The sequence below is a fragment of the Mauremys mutica genome, chromosome 11 (genome assembly GCF_020497125.1).
Source record: "Mauremys mutica isolate MM-2020 ecotype Southern chromosome 11, ASM2049712v1, whole genome shotgun sequence".
Classification (NCBI taxonomy): domain Eukaryota; kingdom Metazoa; phylum Chordata; order Testudines; family Geoemydidae; genus Mauremys; species Mauremys mutica.
In genome coordinates, this window is record NC_059082.1 from 46,761,833 (window position 1) to 46,781,470 (window position 19,638).

The following is a 19,638-nucleotide window of genomic DNA, read 5'->3' on the forward strand; positions in this document are numbered from 1 at the left end:
TTTGCCCTCTTAGCCACAGCATTGCACTGAGAGCTCATGTTCAGTAGACTGTCTACCATGCCCCCAAATGCTTTTCAGAGTCACCACTTTCCAGGATACAGTCACCCATCTTCTAAATGTGATCTACAATCTTTGTTTCTAGAAGTATGACTTTGTATTTGGCTGTGTTAAAACATATGGTGTTCAAATGAGCAGCCCTTACCAAGTGATGCAGGTTAATCTGTATAACTGACCGATCCCTGGCTGGAAGTTGAAGCTAGACAAATTCAGACTGGAAATCAGGTGTAAATTTTTAACAGTAAGGGTAATTAACCACCAGAACAACTTATTAAAATTGGATGAGTTCTTTAAAGATATGATCTAGTTCAGAAGAAATTACTTTGGGGCAGTTCTCTGGTCTGTCTTATACAGGGCAGACTAGATCATCACAGTGGTCCCTTATCGACTTAGAAACTATGAACACCTGTGGTTATTTACCACTCCACCAGTGTTTCTGTTGCCATGCCAGGGGATGAGAGAAAGAACTGAGATTCAGGAGGCTGCTTCTCAAGCCACATGTGCTCTGTCTCTCTCTGTGAAAATGGACACCTCTGGGGCCTGATTCTTAATGGAATTACTCCTGGTTTACACTGGGATAGATCTTACCCCTCCCATTCAGAGAGAAGGATTTTGCTGCATGCCCTTTAGCACTGCCAGTATGTAGCTGGTATCTGCCAGAATTAATGTTAAGAATAGAAAGCTTGTGCACTGTGGAACAAGAGAGTGCATGACAATGGGATATACTGGCCACAACTCAAACTTCATTGTCCACTCATTGTAACTTACTCCAGGGGTTTTCCCATTTCTGGTGGCTCATGGTCAAGCAGTCACCCCCAACCATCATGAGAGCTCCAGACATCCACAGGGCTCAAGGGACAAATCAGCATTTGCCAGACATTCCTAGCATGGCAGCATCAGAGTGGCCACAGTCTTTCCTTCTACTTAAAGTGGGAACCCTTAGCAGATACTGCCCTTTTACTAGCGACTGCTGTGTGCAGTGTCAGAAGCCATCCAGTGTGCAGAGTACATACCCCATTGTTAGCTCCCATTCTATTGGAGTTCTGCTCAGAATAGTGTTGCCTCTGAGGCGGATGTTTGAAAGGATCTAAATTTGCTTTATTTCCTTGTTATTCCTGCTACATTTTCTCCCACAACCTGTGTGCCCTGCAGCACGTGTGATGCCTCCCTGAAGGGTGGCAGAAGAGCCAAGAGTTGTGCCTGAAAAGCTGCACTGAGCTGAGACTAAATGTCTTGGGGGCAGTGTGCTGCTGCTGCTTGACTTGTACTGCAGCAGCAGATTTAGCCTGGAGTCTGAGGTGCCTTTTGCTTAGGTCACAAGTTCAAACCACTCATCAGCCAGAAAGGCAGTCACCCAGTGCTCCTTGAAGTCTGGGGTCATATTTTGTGTATGGGAGTGAGTGTTGGCTCCCAAGAGGATGTATAAGAGACCTGCTATGCAGCTGGCATGTTCATCAGCAGATCAGGTACATTGTCCCTGGGCATGCATGGACACAGCATGGCAGGTGTGATCTGCCTGAATGCAGCTGACACGTTTATCAGCAGAGAGGTGACCAAGAATCAGACCATGTCAACGAAGTATGGCAGCTCAGCAGCTATGATCTACCTGTACATAGCAGGGAGCCTTGACAGCCTAGAAGTGTGCTGTACCTAGGCCTAGCTGGATCTCCGGGAGGCCCAGCAGCTATGTTCTGTATATTTGGTAGCACTGTTAGATCTGGAACGCCAGGCAGCAATCAACCTCTCTGCCTCACTGCAGCCTGCAGCTCTGTGTGCTGTGAAAGTGGCACTTGGCCAGTGCTCTCCCCAGCTCTAACCTTGGCCAGAGCACATGCTGCTCTTGGCTAATGCAGCTGGCTGTTGTTTTTGTTTCATCCATTCCTGAGATAGGGCTCTGGAGTGTGCCCTTGCCCCTCGGTGCTAACTCCAAACCATGGCAACGTTATCATCTCCCTGTTTGTCTTCTACCGAGTGCCTCCATGCACAGCAGGCTGGGGGCCTTGCAGGGAGAGAAGTAGAGGTGGTCACTCAGCCAGGGCCAGTGCAACCATTTAGGTGACCTAGGCAGTCGCCTAGGGCACTAGGATTTGGGGAGCGGCATTTTCTTCAGCAGTGACCGCGGTGGCCGGATCTTCAGCTGCCCCAGTCGCCGCCAGCATTTAGGCGGAGGGAGCTGGGGCAGGGGAGCGTGGGGAGGGCTGCCTGCAGCAAGTGGGGGGGGGCGGCATGCAGGGAAACTGCTCCCTGCCCCAGCTCACCTCTGCCCCACCTCCTCCCTGAGCATGCCGTCACTGCTTCACTTCTCTCGCCTCCCAGGCTTGCGGCGCCTAAGCTGATTGGCGCCACAAGCCTGGGAGGCGGAAGAAGTGAAGCAGCGACGGCATGCTCGGGGAGGAGGCGAAGCAGGGGTGAGCTGCTTCACTTCTCCCACCTCCCAGGCTTGTGGCACCAATCAGCTTAGGCATAGGCGGCAGGTTCATATAATTTTTGGTGGGGCCCAAAATGGTGGTGTCCCCCCCCCCCCGCTCTCACCCTGTAAGCTGATATAAAATGAAGCTACAATGCGTCAGCACCACAAGATTACAAGGGTCAATTAAAAGTGGAAAGTCAGAAGCAGCACTTGCCTATTAATACCTAATATACGGTATTAAATTTTGTTGCATCTGTTGTGACAAAGTGGGAATGTTCTTAATGTTTTCTCTGAATACTGTGTGGGTGCCTCAGTTTCCCCTGCAAAGTGCCAACTGACGGTGTTGGGGACAAAGAGATCAGGTGGCCTCCTTGTCCGGAAGAGACACAAAGGCCAGATGAGGGAGTGTCAGTTTGGAGCTGGCTGGGGAAATCGGGAGAGGCCCAGAACTTGGGTCTGGGCTCCCCACCCCCCAAGATGGACCTGACTGAGGGGTCCTGTTTTCTGTACTTACAAGCTCTGTTTTAGACTGTATCCCTGTCATCTAATAAACCTTCTGTTTTACTGTCTGGCTGAGAGTCACATCTGACTGCGGAGTTGGGGTGCAGGGACCTCTGGTTGCCCCAGGACCTGCCTGGGCAGACTCGCTGCGGAAAGTGCACAGTGTGGAAGGGCATGCTGAATGCTCCGAGGTCAGACCCAGGAAGGTGTAAGCTTCTTGCCCTGGAGACAGTATGCTCAGAGAGGAGGCTCCCCCAGAGTCCTGACTGGCTTTGTATGGAGTTGTTCCAAAGCATCCCAGCATCCCCTTCCACACCATGCGCTTCCCGGAAGTCTGCACAGGCACTGACACTCCCTCCTCTGGCCTTTGTCTCTTTTCCAAGCATTAGGAGGCCACCTGATCTCTTTGTTCTCCAACACCTTCAGTTGGCACCTTGCAGGAGAGTGGCCCAGGCCATCAGTTGCCTGGAGACAGGGTGTCAGCCATTCTCTGTGCAGACAGCATCACACTGGCCCTCTAGGGCTTTACAACAATCACACCCCCTTATCCCACCATCTAGAGCCTTAAGAAATGCATTGGGGAAACTGAGGCACACAGACAGTATTCAGAGAAAACACCTGTATACGACCAGTTACATACTTTGAAGGGTGTAAAATAATCAAATATTGTGCTAAATACAATGATACTCCAAACACCTTCAGTTGGCACCTTGCAGGAGAGTGGCCCAGGCCATCAGTTGCCTGGAGACAGGGTGTCAGCCATTCTCTGTGCAGACAGCATCACACTGGCCCTCTAGGGCTTTACAACAATCACACCCCCTTATCCCACCATCTAGAGCCTTAAGAAATGCATTGGGGAAACTGAGGCACACAGACAGTATTCAGAGAAAACACCTGTATATGACCAGTTACATACTTTGAAGGGTGTAAAATAATCAAATATTGTGCTAAATACAATGATACTCCAAACTGACCACCAAATTTAAGTTGCATGTTTTTCCCCTCAGGTGAGGGTTCTGGGGTGGGGCTGGGGATAAGGGGTTCACAGTGCAGGAGCGTGCTCAGTGCTGGGGGTGCAGGCTTTGGAGTGAGGCAGGGCTGAGGATGAGGAACTTGGGGTGCAGACAGGCTGCCCCAGGGCTAGGGCCAGAGAGGACTCCCCATCACCACCACTGGCAGCAGCAAGCTCCAGGGGAGGGTCCCCTCCTGCCCCCCATGGCACACACACTCTGCACATGCTCCTAGAGCCCCTCTCAGGTCCAGAAAGCTCACTCCCCTCCCCTATGATGGGTACTGGGGGGGGGGCACAGGTGGCCTTCCATGTTGCCCCTCACCATAACTTCACTGTGGATGGGGCTGCCCCTTGCCCAGAATGGGGCAGAAGTGGGGTAGGCAGGGTGGTGGCTGGCTATGGGGTGGGGGAGCAGGGTGTCATAAAATTCACCCAAGCCCCAGCTGCTCAGGTCTAGGAAGCCTCCCTCTCCCATCCCTCCTGTGGCGGGTGGGTTGGTGGGTGCTGGGGGAGGGGGCATTGCCTTCACATGTGGCTTCCTGCCTCCCCTGTGCAGCCTGCTGTGCCTCACTGGGGGGCTGGGACTGGGGCTGGGGCAGGGGGGGAATCATAGGGTCAAACACTCACGGAAGTCCCAACTGCTGCTAAGGTGAATGATGTCTGTCTCCTGGCCCGTTTGTGTCTCCTCCAGGTAAGGGCGGGAGGGGAGGGGAGGCCCCCTCCACTCCCCTCCCCCTCCTGAGTGCTTCAGCAATCGTTAGCACATTCCTCTTATGTTAATGCTTAGCACATTCCTCTTATGTTAATGCTGCAGCCCTTAGGCTACCGGCAGCAGCAGCAAAGGAGAGAGAGAGAGAGACATGCTGTGTGCTCTCTTTACATTCAAGCAGAGAAACTCCGGGGAGGGGGAAAAATCTAATATTTCCAAATATTGGTGGAGCAGAGCCCCTGATATTCCTGGGGCTTTAGCTCCAAGAGCCCATATAAGTTGGCGCCCATGAGCTTAGGTGCCTGGCAAGCCTTGGAGGCGGGAGAAGTGAAGCAGCAATGGTGTGCTCGGGGTGCTCATGCTTGTGCGCAGAGCAGGGGTGAGCTGGGGCGGGGGGGAGAGTGCCTTGGGGCGGAGGGTGGGGGGTGGGGAGCTGCCACGGGGGGGGCGCCTCAAGGCGGAGGGGGGGAGCTGTTGTGGGGGGGGTGCCTCAGGGTGGGGGCTCGGGGACGGGAGAGGGCGCAAGGTGGAAGTTTCGCCTAGGGTGCGAAACATCCTTGCACGGACCCTGCACTCAGCAGGACTCTTAGAGAAACATAACAGGCCAAAGGCTGTTCTCGCCCGTATGAAACTCCAGTGGCTTAGCTGGAGTTATGCCAGTGGGAGAGAGATCTCTTCAGCTCCAGTCCCTCAGGAAAGAGTGCATTGAGGGTTAATAAATCCAGGCTGTTTCCATGCCCACATTTTGCCGTAATGATTCCCTGCTCCCTTTCCATTGGTTTATTCCTCTCTCAGGATCTTCACTGACTGTTAGTTGGATTGGTGTGTAGGGAATTCATTCCCATAACATAGGACAGGCAGATGGGGGGGAGCAATGTGGTCTAGTGGTTAGAGCAGGGGTCAGCAACCTTTCAGAAGTGGTGTGCCGAGTCTTCATTTATTCACTCTGATTTAAGGTTTCGCGTGCCAGTAATACATTTTAACATTTTTAGGTCTCTTTCTATAAGTCTATGATATATAACTAAACTATTGTTGTATGTAAATAAGGTTTTTAAAATGTATAAGAAGCTTCATTTAAAATTAAATTAAAATGCAGAGCCCTCCCGGACCGGTGGCCAGGACCCAGGCAGTGTGAGTGCCACTGAAAATCAGCTTGCGTGCCACCTTCAGCACCTGTGCCATAGGTTGCCTACCCCTGGGTTAGAGCAATGGATTGGGCATCAGGCTTTTTAGATGCTGTCCCTAGTTCTGCCATTGATCTTGGGCAAGCCATGGTTAATCCCTTGGTGCCTCAGTCTCTCCGCCTCTAAAATGGTGATAGTAATGTTTACGCACACCTTTTTAGAAGTATTATTAATAAGTTTTAAGGCCAGAAGGGGCCATTATGATCATCTCCTCTGACTTCCTGAATAGCATAGGCCAGGGAACCTACCCCAGTGAGTCCTGCACCAAACCCCGTAACTAGGACTGGCTGGAAAACAAGGATGAGTGAAAAATTTCAAGGTTTGCCATTTTTTTTTTCATTCTGCATTGAAACAAAATGGAGAGCTGTGTGAAAGTAGCAGCCCTGGGATGGAAAGTGCTGGGATCAAATCCCTGCGCTGCATGAGGTAGAATAGGGACTTGACCCACATACTGCTGACTGCCATAGCCATTGGGCTATTGGCTGGTCTGGAATGACTCCCACCCTTATTTTGACCAGAAATTCCATCCTAGACCAGAGGCACCTTCCCAATGAAAATTTAATCCAAACTGCTATATTTCCACAAAAAGGTCTTGTTTTGACGAATTGGCATTTTCTGACAAAAAAAATTCTAGTTCAAAAATTCACAGGAAGCTTCATCAATAACCTGTGTTTGAGCTGGAACGCATCTTTTAGAGACACTTCACCTGGATTTAGAGGCTTCAAGTGGCGGACAGTCCACCACATCCATCAGCATATTGTTCCAGTGTTTCATGACTCTTAATGCACCTGATTTCTCATCAAGAACTAGGGGTTACCAAATGAAATTAATAGGCAGCAGATTTAAAACAAATAAAAGGAAGTTCTTCTTCACGCAGCGCATAGTCAACTTGTGGAACTCCTTACCTGAGGAGGTTGTGAAGGCTAGGACTATAACAGTGTTTAAAAGAGAACTGGATAAATTCATGGTGGTTAAGTCCATAAATGGCTATTAGCCAGGATGGGTAAGGAATGGTGTCTCTAGCCTCTGTTTGTCAGAGGATGGAGATGGATGGCAGGAGAGAGATCCCTTGATCATTGCCTGTTAGGTTCACTCCCTCTGGGGCACCTGGCATTGGCCACTGTTGGTAGACAGATACTGGGCTAGATGGACCTTTGGTCTGACCCGGTACGGCCGTTCTTATGTTCTTATGAATTTGTCCAACTTCAGCTTCCAGCCATAGGATCTCATTATGCTTTTGGCTGCTAAATGAAAGCACCAATCAGAAACCTTCTCCCCATGAAAATACTTAAAAGAGGGCCCCTAAGAGAGCTGCACATCCCTTAACACGGCTTATTTTGGCATTTGACCTTTTTACTTGAGGGGAGGCAAATCATAAGAACATATTATATCTATAGGGTGTGTTGAATAGGGTGGTAAATCTCCTGGCTCATCAAAGCAGCCCAAGCAGGCTTGGTTAGGAGAGAGTGATATTGACAAACCAGGTATAACCGATGTGCTGTGTTCAGAACTCTCCTATTTACACTATTGCTGGAGCGATGTTTCATCTCATTTGCTGCCCTCTCCCCAGGTCTGCACAGATAGATCTAGGAAGGACTAGTGATGTTGTGGAGATAAGTGGAACTGAAGCCAGGAGGGAGCACGTGATGTGCTGCTGCCCAATGCAGCTGGGTGGTAATTCTTGTTCCAAGGTCTCTTCAGTAACCTTCTAGATGAGGAATTCTACCCTGAGAACATCGCTGCTGCCATGATGATAAGACTCAGAGTCAAAGAATTGACATGTTCTCAGGGCTGGTTCCATCACTCAGTGGTTAATGTGGGACAGATGAACTAAGTCCTGGAGTGTCAGAAATGTCTGCCAGAGGCCATATGGAGGGAGCACAGAGGCCCTTCTGAAAGGGGTGAAGATGAGTAGTGGGTAAATCTTGGAATGCAGCTCCTATGTCAACTGCTCCTTGGTTAGTCCTTGTCAGTTAACAGACAGAGCAGTGATGATTGTTTTGGGTGCAGAATACACCATGAGGGGACCACTGGGACCTGCCATTGTATTGATGGGAAGGGAGGAGGATATGGATAGGGGCATGTGGTGGACACCCAGGATGGGAAGGAAGGATACACTTGGGGGAAGGTGGTAGTCAGGGCCGTCCTTACCCATACGCAAAGTACGCAGCTGCGTAAGGCACCAAAAATTTCCTGGTGCGCTGCGCAGCTGCGTGCTGCTCCAGCCCCTGCTCCTCCTCTTCCCCATGGCCCCTGCCCTGCTCTTCCCGCCCCTGCTCCGCCCCCACTCCACCCCTTCCCCAAAGCCCCCACCCCACTCCACCCCACCCCACCTCTTCCTGCCCCACCCCTTCACTGCCCCAGCCCCGCCTCTTCCTGCCCCTGTTCCACCCCAGCCCTACCCCCACTCCACCCCTTCCCCAAAGCCCCGCCCCTTTTCTGCCCCACCCTGCCTCTTCTTGCCACACCCCTACTCCGCCCAAGCCCTGCCCGCACTCCCCTGAGGAGTGCAACAGGGCTGGGCCTGCACTCACCAGTGGTGGGAAGTGCAGTGAGTTCCCCCCTGTTCCCCAAGCCAGCCCCGCCCCCCCTGCGGAGGCCTGGGGCCAGCCCCTTCCTCCCCCCGGAGGCCTGGGGCCCCACAGAGGATGCAGATGGGGGAAGGTGGCAGCCACCTGAGATGGGAAGGGAGGAGTATATAGATGGGGGCAGATGGGGGCCATCTGAGGGATGGTGTGAAATGAGAAGATCTTATGAAGTAGAAATGGGAAGAAGACTGCTTGACTCTGGGCTCTGCTAATGAGATATGGAGCCTGTTGCCTCTGGGTCATTCTCTCAACTGCAATTGGCTGTCTGGTGGCCCCTGGGTGAAATGGGTTTGATGCCCTCGTCCAGGGCCTAGTGGATAGGTGCCACATCAGAAGCCTGTAATTATAGCTGATGCTAGCTGGCGTTCTGGTTGGCAGCCTCTGCAGAGAGGCCAGGGACAGCCTAGGTCATGGGCCGTGATCTCAGGGCTGCCCAGAGGATTCCGGGGGCCCGGGGTCTTCGGCGGCGGGGGGCCCTTCCGTTCTGGGACCCGCCACCGAAGTGCCCCGAAGACCCGCGGCGGACCCCCCCCCCGCCGCCGAATTACCGCCGAAGCCGGACCCGCCGCCGAAGTGCAGCCCGGTCTTCGGCGGTAATTCGGCGGAGGGGGGCCCCCGCCGCGGGTCTTCAGGGCACTTCGGCGGCGGGTCCCGGAAGGGAAGGGCCCCCTGCCGCCGAATTACCGCCGAAGACCAAGCTGAACTTCGGCAGCGGGTCCTGCTCAGTCTTCGGCGGTAATTCACCGGTGGGGGGTCCTTCCGCCCCGGAGCGGAAGGACCCCCCGCCGGCGAAGACCGGGAGCAGAAGAAGCTCCTGCGCCCGGCCCCGCAAGAGTTTTCCGGGCCCCCCGGAGGGAGTGAAGGACCCCGCTCCAGGGGCCCCAAAAAACTCTGGTGGGGGCCCCTGTGGGGCTCGGGGCCTGGGGCAAATTGCCCCTCTTGCCCCCCCCTCTGGGCGGCCCTGCGTGATCTCGCCTCTCAGCCCTAGAGGTCATCCCTCAAGGTCAGCATGGAGGCACACATGTGGAGTTGGAGAAGCTTGTCAGTTTGTTGGGCAAAGATTCAGGTCCCTGGAGCTGTCAATCTAGCCCCCCCTCACCACCCCTCACCTCCAGCACTAGATGGACACAATGCTTAAAACAAGGAAAGAAAATTTGACCCAGCTGAGCAGCTGAAACCGAACAAGAACTGACCAGAAGTTTCACCCCAAAACTTACCCATTCCACCTGTGATCAGAAGCCCGACTGCTGAAATAGCACAAGACAGTGTTCCCATGGTCTTTCCAGCCTCAACAGAGGCAGGAGGTGATGTAAACCTAGTGTGACAGCGGCTTAAGATTTCCAAGAATCTCAGCTAAGCAAGGGACAGTGTGGTCTAGTTGTTAAGGCAGATGACTAAGACTCAAGAGATCTGGGTTGTAGTCTTAACTCTGCTACTAATGTAGTGACCTTTGGTGAGTCATTTCCTGTCCCTTCTTCCCCACCTGTAACATGAAGTCAGTAATATTTACCCAGGCTCCTAAAGTGCTTTGAGATTTATGGATGGAGAGTGCTATATAAGTTTAGTACATTATGGCGCATGCCTGAACACCTGGGAACTATGGTGATTGTGTCCTATAAATATTGGGTGGGAAACTTTCTGCAGCTCATCTATGTCATTTGCAGTTCACCCATCCCCACCCAGGCTCTTGCTCAGTCTGGTCCCAGGTGGCAGCAGCATTTGGCCAGCACCCTTGGTCATTGGGGTGGGTGGGTGGAAGGAAGAAAAAGGGACCTGGCTAAGCATCTGTCTTTAAGATGAGGTTGTGCAAGCTGTAACAGGTGCTCTCCTGTGGCCAGCAGGAGCTAGAAAATTACCGTACGGCCATGAAGAAGATGGCGGACGATATCCTGTCTCTGCGCAGGCATGTTGCCAGCCTGGAGGCAGAGAACAGCACCCTGCGCCGCAACCTGAGCATGCATGAGGAAGTGGGCCGCACACTGCTGAACGATGTGGACGTGGATGTCATGACCAAGGTGGAGATAGTCGACAGGATAGGTAAGATATGCACCTCCCACCCCCCATCTCTGCATGGCCCAGTGGGGAGCGAAGGAAGGAGGAGGCTGCCATGAGAAAGAGTGGGTCATGTCTCTGACTGTGGCATTACAGGAAGTGGGAAAGTGAAAGGTTAATAGTCTTGGCTAGAGGTAGGCACAGTGTAAGTCCCTGTTATCCCCATCCCTGCCCTCTCCTCAGGGACTCTCCCTCTTGGCCGATGCTCCTCAGTCCTTACCATCCAGTTTAATTTGTATCTGAATTTGTGGGCCTAACATTCTGATTGGGCACTTTTGGCCTTGGCAAATAGACCTGCCCCATTGCTGTGCCTCCTATTCCCTGAGAGTCCTGGAAGCTGTTGTATCCCTCAGACATGCCCCCATGCCACTGACCGGGCTGTGTGGTCTCTTGCAGTGGCCCTCAAGCACAAACTGGCTACTGGGACAGTGGAAATGAGCAGGATGAAGGACCGGGTGCAACAGCTGCAGAATGATCTGATCCGGGTAACTGTGCTGATGGCTTTGGCCTGCTTGGTCATGGAATCATAGTGGGACCCGTGAGCATATGAAGCTCCTGTCCTGAAGGCCTCAGGGTCTAATTCAAACAGATATGATGCCCAGGGCACAAGCACAAGGATCTTGGCTGTCCCTAGTGAGGAGAGCTCTGAAGAAGGCTGCATGCAAGAAGGGAGTTTGACAAAGGAGACGGGGCTTAGCACGTGGGACATCAGAGGTTGCTCCCCAGCCCTAGCCTGTGGAGCAAGAGGCCAGGCTAAGTGTGAAAGTCAGCTGTGCTACACAGCCAACACCTTCTGCCTTTCTCCTGCTGTCCCATGCTGTGGGTTTTCCCCTCCAAAGGAGAAAGGGGACCACCACTCTTTAGAGCCGCACGCTAGGAGCAGCACGTTCCTGGTTACAGGTGGAAATTAACACAGACACAGAGAGGTCAGCCTGGTGCCCAGGAAGCCCTCACAGGGGGCAAGCAGCTTGGAGCTGGGGAGCCATCTGGAGAAGCAAATATTCCCAGACCTCTGGACAGTCTCACTAAGCTCCTGGAGACAGGCTGTAGTTTGAGTTCTCCACTGATTACCCTCCTCTCCTAGCCCTGCAGCCACCCTGATTGACCAAGGGAGGAGAGTGGAGTAACAGGTGAACTCCAGTAGCTTTGGCAACTCAGTTCGGGTCACACCCTGCCATGGTTCCGCAGCCCGATCAGCGACTGCTTGGGAGCCAGAGAGAGCCACAGGTCTGCCTGTGTCCATCCACCTCAGTAAAGAATCCCCTGTGCATTCTGATTCACTCCCCAAGGCATCTGATGGTTTGCCTCCCCTCTCACCCACCAGAAGAATGACCGGGAGAAGGACCTGGTGATGCTGCAACGAGCCCATCAGCAACAGCAGACAGTGCTGAGGAAGTACCAGGAGAAAATCACCAAGATGAAAGCCCTGGAGGATACTGTACGGCAGCAAGAGAGGGTGAGCAGACCACAGGTGCACGGGAAGGTGCAGGGGAGGGCACCCACCTGGGCATCCTACAGGGCTTTGCTCCTCTTCCATGCTGGGGCAACATGCCCTGTGCTCATAGTGCACTCCCTACAGAGAGACCTTGCAACAAGCCATAGCAAAGCAAACCCACCAGGGACCTGCCCTGGTTTTGTGTTTGTCAGCATCACTCAGGCCCACAGAATCTGGGCCCCATAGTCTCACTAGCAGGGCGGGATCTTCCTGCCTCCATCCATTGGCGGCGAGTTATATACCCACGTGGTGCTCAGGCACCATCAATATTCAGAGCCCAGGGGCCCAGCTCCACCAATGTTTCCCCACCGGCCCCACCTGCTGTCCCCCCGCACCTCCCCCACGTGTCCCCTGGCCCCCCCTTGCTGGCCCCATGTATGTCCCTGGGCCCTGGAGGGAGCAGAGCATCCCTGCCTCTTCCGTGCAGATCCATGCTGCTGCAGTGTCCTAGTCCCCCCCATATCAACTGCCATATCGTCCTCCTCTCTGGCCCCTGTCCCGGAGCAGCCTGCCTGCACCCCAAACTCATCCCCAGCCCTGTCCCACCCCAGAGCCCACACCCCCAGCCAGAGCTTTCACCCCCCCACTGCACTCTCAACCCTCTACCCTAGCCCTGAGCCCCTCCAGCACCCCAAATGCCTTATCACCAGTCCCAGACAGAGCCCTCACCCCCCACACTCCTACTCTCGCCCTGAGCCCCTCCCACACCCCAAACCCCTCATTCCCAGCCCAAGCCCTCATTCCCCTGCACCCTAACTGTCTGCCCCAACCCTGAGCCCCCTCCTGCATCATGAACCCCTCATCCCAAGCCCCACTGACACAGCCCTCACCCCACACCCCAACCCTCTCATCCCCAGACAGAGCCCTCACCTCCTACTCCCCTACCCTCACCCTGAGCCCCTCCCACACCCCAAACCCATCATCCCCTGCTCCACCCCTGCACCCCCCTCCCCCAAACTCCCTCCCAGAGCCTGCACCCCCTCCCTCCACACCCCTCCCATCCCCAAACTCCCTCCCAGCACCTGCACCCTGCACCCCAGACCTCCTCCCCCACCCAAACTCCCTCCCAGAGCCTTGGGCAGGTGGGGGGCAGAGTTTCGGGGAGGCGGAGTTTGGGTAGGGCGGGTTTTGGGCACCACCAAAATTTCTATAAACCTGCCGCCCCTGCCTCCATCTGCTCCCCCTTTCTCACCTTGTCATGAATATAGGGGGAAGGGTAGCAATCTTTGTGTAAGCTGTAGCATAAAATCCCTCCTTGGCAGCTGCACTGGATTGTCTTACCTGTAAAGGGTTAAGTAGTTCAAATAACCTTGTTGGCACCTGACCAGAAGGACCAATGAGGAAAGAAGGGGAAGGATTTGTTTGTTGTTCCCTCTCCAGACAGAGGAAAAAGCCAGCAGGTACACTATCTACATAACAGCTGAAATGCCTAAAGAACACATGGACGAGTACAAACTTTTTAAAAAAAAAAAGTAAAAGAATCACACCTGCAAAATCAGGATGGAAGGTAATAAAAAGATTTAAAACACAGAGGACTCCCCTCTGGGCTCAGCTTCATGGTTACAAAAACAGGAATGAAACTACCTCTGTAGCATAGGAAAATTTGCAAGCCAAAACAAAAAATAACCTAACGCATTTCCTTGCCCCACTTACAGTTTCTGTGGTCGTAGTTTGATTATTCCAGGTATGGTTTTGGGGAGATAGTGAACCTGCTGTATTTTTCCTCCGTCCAGAAAGGGAGCAACAAACTCCTTCCCCGCCCCCCATTTGAAAGTATCTTCTTTTCTCATTGGTCCTTCTGGTCAGGTGCCAACTAGGTTATTTGAACTGCTTAACCCTTTACAGGTAAGGCAATCCAGTACAGCTGCCAAGGAGGGATTTTATGCTAATGCACAGATAAAGGTTGCTACCCGTCCCCTATATTCATGACACACCCATTTCCTAGTGGCAGGGCATAGGTGCACATTGTGTTACACAGCAGGTATTGGCTGCATTGCTACAACCAACTGCACCATAATGAGCCAACATCCTTCATTAAGAGTTTGGCTTTTCAGGCTCTTTTGTTGGAACCTGGCATGGAAACAGGAGCTGCTTAGCACCCTGAACTTCCTCATGCACCAGAGAATGGGACCTTGAAGTCCTGTGGGTCACCCAGCCCAAAACTTTGGGATGCAAATGCCTTCACTGAGTCCCTGGTATGGAGTGTGGTAATTAACAGTAATTAATGCTAGCTCTGCAGATCAGTCATTCAACTTTTCAAAACCTATAGTCTGGACAGCCTTGGGAATCCTGGGATCTGAGTAGCAGCAATCCCCCATTTCCCTGGACTGCAGATTTGCTCTAGAACTGCATTCCCTGCCCAGACTAACAGTCCCTTTGCCCAACCCCTGTAGGTCCTGATCTCTTATGGTTGTCTGCACTGCACACTAAGACCAGATCTAAGGGGCCAGGCTTGTAGACTTGGTGTTTCAAGCTCACACTTGAGCATGCAGACTGCATTGTAAAGCTGGCTTTACAATTGCTGGACCCGGGTCTCAGCCATACTAACACATCCATACTGCACTACACAGACCCTCTGACTTGGATCTGTGGCTTGAGCTGCATTCACATTGCAAAATGACAGGGTTTGGGCCCAAGTCATAGCAGGACTCAGGCTCTGATCCTCACCCCAGCAAGATCCTAGAACCTGGGTCCTGTGACTCCTCAGTGCTTGGTGACCTGAGTCAGACTGAATTGTGTATGGACAGAAGTAGGGCTTGAGCTCAAAGCTGAGGCCAGGTCTACACTACAAACATGCACTGGTATAACTACGTCACTCAGGGATATGAAAAATCCACACCCCTAAGTGATCCAGTTAGACGGACCTAACTCCTGGCATAGACAGCACTATGTCGATAGGATAGTTTTTCCTACCCACATAACTACCACCTCTCGGGGAAGTGGATTAACTACACTGAGGGGAGATGCTCTGTGCCTCTGCAGCATTTTAAATGTGGACCTGCCCATGTGCAGTGTAGACACACCCTTACAGGACATGAGGTCCATTGTCTGTGGCCCATACACAGTCCCCTCCAGCTGGGGAGCAGTGGAGCAAGCTGAACAGGAGGGAAGGCCAGCAACAGCATTGCAGAGCTAGGCCTTGTCCAGACTAGGGTTGTGGTGTTAGCACGTGTGACTCACACATTTTAAAAGTCTAGTGTTGCTAAGGCCACACTGCCTTTAATGTGCCAACCTAGGGTCCCTTCTGGGCTTCACCTCAGCCTGTTTAGCATGAGTTAAAGGCAACATACCTTCTGCAGACTAGGCGTTTAGACCCTGTTAGTGACCATGTGGTAACAACATGCCCCAAATCTAGTCTAGCCAAGGCCCCAACTCTCTGCGGCACCCTGTTGCTGTAAGGGTTATGTGGGCCTTCAGGGGCCATGATGGGAGCTCCCTTCTCCACTGAATTTCTGCCTTCCAAAGGTGATTGAGAAGATGGAGCACATGCTGGAGGAGAAGGTGCCAGAGGCTGCTAGGACCTGTGAGCAACTGTTGGGTAAATGCCCCCCTCTCTCTCTGTGAGAGCCAGGGGGCTGGGCTGGGCCCTGATTTATTGAGAACCAGGTAGTTCCTGAGTGATGCAGGAGGGGAGGGAGTGGCCCAAGTTACAGCTCAACTGGCCACATGGGAGGCAGGCGGGAGAAGCTGATAGGGACCCAGCAGAGAGGCTTATCATTCAGGGCCATACCCTGCCCCCTCCCTTACTCATGTTGGGCAGCACCAACCAACGGGGCTACTTGTGGAGTAAGTTGCTACTCCACGTGACATCTGGCCCTATGGAAGGGAAAAGCAGAGCCCCCAGTCAGGGAAGCCTAAAGCCCCCCGCTCCTTCCTGTACCCAGGGTGCTCCCTTTCACAGACAGGTTCTGATTCCACTATAGTAGGCTTGCAGGGGCAAAGGAGAGGTGAAATGACCTGGCCTCTCACTGGAAGGGGGTGGGTAGTGAAAGTGCTGGAGGGTATGGAGCCAAGCAGAGGTCTGAGCAGCTTCTCTGCTCTTCTCCCCCAGCTGATAGCTTCTCCAAGGAGTTCTACTCCACCCTGTTAGCTGAGAACATGAGACTGCGGGAGGAGCTGAGCAGAGCCCACTACCGCTCTTCCCCCATCATTCTGCAGCAGCAAGCCTTGCCGGTGAGATGGGTCGGCTTGGGGCCACACCATAGGGAGGGTCCCCTGTTAGCCAGTGGGAGTGATTCACTTCATGTGCAAGACACTGTGGCTGGCAGTTTGGTTGCCTTATCAGTGTGACGCTTTTCCCCCAGGGTGCCATTTGGAACTGGGGTACCACTGAGCCCCCTGACCCACCAGTCTCAGCTCCCTCTCACACTGTTCTGCCGTGAGAAGCTGCAAAACCCTCCAACCTGCACATTCACCAGCATTCATACATGTTAGGAGTCGGACCAGTGTTCCCTCTAATTTCTCCCACGCATGTGCGGAATTTATTTTGTTATATGCACCAATATGGAGGTGATGTGTGACACATCACCTCCATATTGGTGCACATAACAAAATTCATGTGGCAGGAGTTGAGAGGTTCGGAGTGTGGGAGGGGGCTTAGGGCTGGGGCAGAGGGTTGGGGTCCGTGGGGCTCCGGCTGGGTTTGCGGACTCTGGGGTGGGGCCAGGAATGAAGGGCTCGGGGCAGGGGCAAAGGATTGGGGCACAGGGGGATGAAGACTCTGGCTGGGGGTGCAGGCTCTGGGGTGGGTCCGGGGATGAGGGGTTTTGGGTTCAGACTGCCTGGGCTACAGCAGGGAGAGAGGACTCCCCCCAGCTCTCTCTCCCTGCAGCAGCAGCACCTAGGCTGAGGGGGAGGGTTGCCTCTGCCCACCACGGCAGCTCCAGGGCTGGACCTGCCTCTCCCCCCGGCCATGGCAGGTCCAGGCTGGGGCTGGGTTGGGGCCAGGGAAGGGGGACCTCTTCCCCTGCTTTGGTAGATCCGGGGCTGGGCTGGGTTGGGGCCAGGGGAGTGACATCACAGCTTAGAGAGAATTTAGGTAGGGACACATCCAGCTGCAGTTACACGCAGGCTCTCTAACCACCAGCTTCCCAGCCTGGAATCCCAGAGCTGAACCGTCCTGCCCTGGTGAAATCTGTCCAGTGTATGGGTTTAACACCCGGTCCTCCTCTCCCTCAATGTGGGGAGGACAATGCACACTTGTGGTAACCAAGAAGAGATTTTCCCCAAGCACTCCAGTCAAAGGTTTAGATTAAAACAAAACAAATTTATTACGTACAAAAGCTAGATTTTAAGTGATTATAAGGGATAGCAAACAGATCAAGGCAGATCATCTAGTAAATAAACAAAAATGAAAAATAAGCTTAATATACTGAATAGATTGGATATGAATAGCAGATTCTCACCCTAATTGATGGTACAGGCAGGCTACAGATTCTTAAGGCACAATCTGCATTAGCTTTACAACTTGGCTTTCTCAGGTCTTCATACACAGGCTAGAAATCCCTTTAGCCTGGGTCCAGCACTTCCTCCAGTTCAGTCTTTGTTCCTCAGGTGTTTCCAGGAGTTTTCTTGTGTGGGGAGTGAAGAATCCCGCCCCGATGATGTCACTCCCGGCCTTATATAGCTTTTGCATATAGCGGGAACCCTTTGTTCCAAAGCTTGGTTCCCAGACCAATCTGTGGGAAAATACTGACATCAGGGCCGGCTTTATGAACAGTGGGGCCCGATTCGAATACCTGGCAGCGTTCTGGGGCTTCAGCAGCACTTCAGCGGTAGGTGGTCCGCTCCGGGTTTTCCACAGCACCGAAGGACCCCCTGCCGCCGAAATGCTGCCAAAGACCCGGAGCGGACCCCCCCACTCCCCGCCACTGGCTGAGTAAAAAAAAATTAAAAAGGCACCTAAGGCGCGGGGCCCTCTAAGGCGCGGGCGCAGGGCCTTCTTAGGAGCGGGGCCTGATGCTGGGGAATCGGGGGAATCGCAAGCTGGAGTCCAGCCTCATGTGGCCTGGTCACATGTCCTTGTAGAATCATAGCAGCCATCACTCTCAGGCTGTCTCTGGAGTTCTCAGGAAGGCTCACCAGGTGGGAGATAAGCTTCTCCTAAGGCCTATCGTTCTCCCTAATGGCTCATTGCCCTGAGTAGGCCCTTTCCAACCAGCTATCTAGCCTGAAAGCATCTTGTCTAGTGGGCATTATCCAGGTGTAACTACATCTGAAATACAGATACATAGTCAATATTCATAACTTTAGATACAAAAATGATATATGCATACAAATAAGATAATCATATTCAGCCAATCATAACTTTTCCAATGACATCTCACATGACTTATCTTGTACAAACTGCATCATAATTATGTTATAATCATATCATAATATCACTATGAAGAATATGGGGGTGCAGTGTCACAATCAGGTTGTAAATGCTTTGGGACAGGGACTGTTTCTGCAGACAGGTTTGTACAGCACCTGGCACAATGGGGCCTTGACCTCTGATTGGAGCCTCCAGCCACTACTGCAATGCAATATTATATTGTATTTGAAAAGCTGCCTTCACCACAGCTCCACAGATCCAAGGCCTTGCCAGCACCTCTCTCACTGGCTTTTCTGCCCCCACCCCAACCCCACATCAGCACTCCCATTATATGGATTCCATGGAATGGTGGGGAAAAAGGGGTCACTGGCAGCCTGTGTCATGATGGGAAGGGGATGGAGGGCTAGAGTCTCTAAGGCCTGGTCTACACTAGGGTGGGGGGTCGAACTAAGGTACGCGACTTCAGCTACGCGAATAGCGTAGCTGAAATTGTTCGCGGTGGTGGAGTTCCGGAGTCGACGGGAGCGCGTTCAGAGTTTGAACTATCGCGTCTAGATTAGACGTGATAGTTCAAACTCCGAGAAGTCGAACGCTACCCGTCGACCCGGCCATAAGTATGGACGTACCCTAAATCTCACTTGCTAGTTGCATTATCTGTTTGCAGGACATGTTCTCCACCAACTCAGAGAAGCTGTCTTTGCTGGCCAAGGTGGAGAAGGCGCAAGGTCGCATTCGTGTCCTGGAAAGCCAGGTAATTGTCATGCCCTTTCTCACCAGGGGCGGCTCTAGGCACCAGCAAAACAAGCTGCTGCCTAGGGCGGCAAAATATAGGGGGCGGCAAAAGGCTGCAGCCGGGCAGGGCCGCGCTACCGGCTCCGCTTGGGGGAGAGGGGAGGCCCCTTACCGGTAGCGCGGCCCCGCCTGGCTGCAGAAGACGGGCCGCTCTTCCTCCGCTCCTTCCCCGGGTCCTAAACAGCCCGGCAGCAGCTTGGCTGGGGGGGGCGGGGCTGAGCTCTGCCCCGCTCAGAGCTGCGTGGTCAGGGGGCGGGGCTGCAAGCTCCGGGCCGAGCAGAGGCAGCTGAGCTGAGCCTGGAGCTTGCGGCCCCGCCCCCTCCCCACGCAGCTCTGAGTGGGGAAGAGCTCAGCCCCCTCCGGAGCCATGCGGCTGCTGCGCAGTGAGCCGGGGGTAAGCAGCCGGGGCGGGGCGGGGCGGGGCGGGGCGGGGCGGGGCGGGGGGTGGCTAAGGGGCAAGGAATCCCGGGGGCAGGGAGGGGGCACAGGTTCTGTGGGGGGGGCGGTCAGGAGCCAGGGAAG

General features: G+C 53.4%; 1 protein-coding gene across 12 annotated transcripts in view; it reads left to right on the forward strand.

Annotated features, from left to right (window-relative positions):
* The window catches only part of CCDC33 (coiled-coil domain containing 33), a 262,781-nt gene that overhangs the window by 238,528 nt on the left and 4,615 nt on the right, over positions 1-19,638 (forward strand). For 7 of the 12 annotated variants that reach the window (XM_044979961.1, XM_044979963.1, XM_044979964.1 and 4 more), the window contains 6 exons: positions 10,300-10,498; positions 10,910-10,998; positions 11,838-11,969; positions 15,474-15,546; positions 16,060-16,181; positions 18,989-19,075. In XM_044979961.1, the coding sequence (XP_044835896.1) occupies positions 10,300-10,498; positions 10,910-10,998; positions 11,838-11,969; positions 15,474-15,546; positions 16,060-16,181; positions 18,989-19,075 (702 nt within the window). The remainder of the gene's footprint in view (positions 1-10,299; positions 10,499-10,909; positions 10,999-11,837; positions 11,970-15,473; positions 15,547-16,059; positions 16,182-18,988; positions 19,076-19,638) is intronic. The other 5 variants (XM_044979966.1, XM_044979959.1, XM_044979958.1 and 2 more) reach the window with 5 other exon arrangements.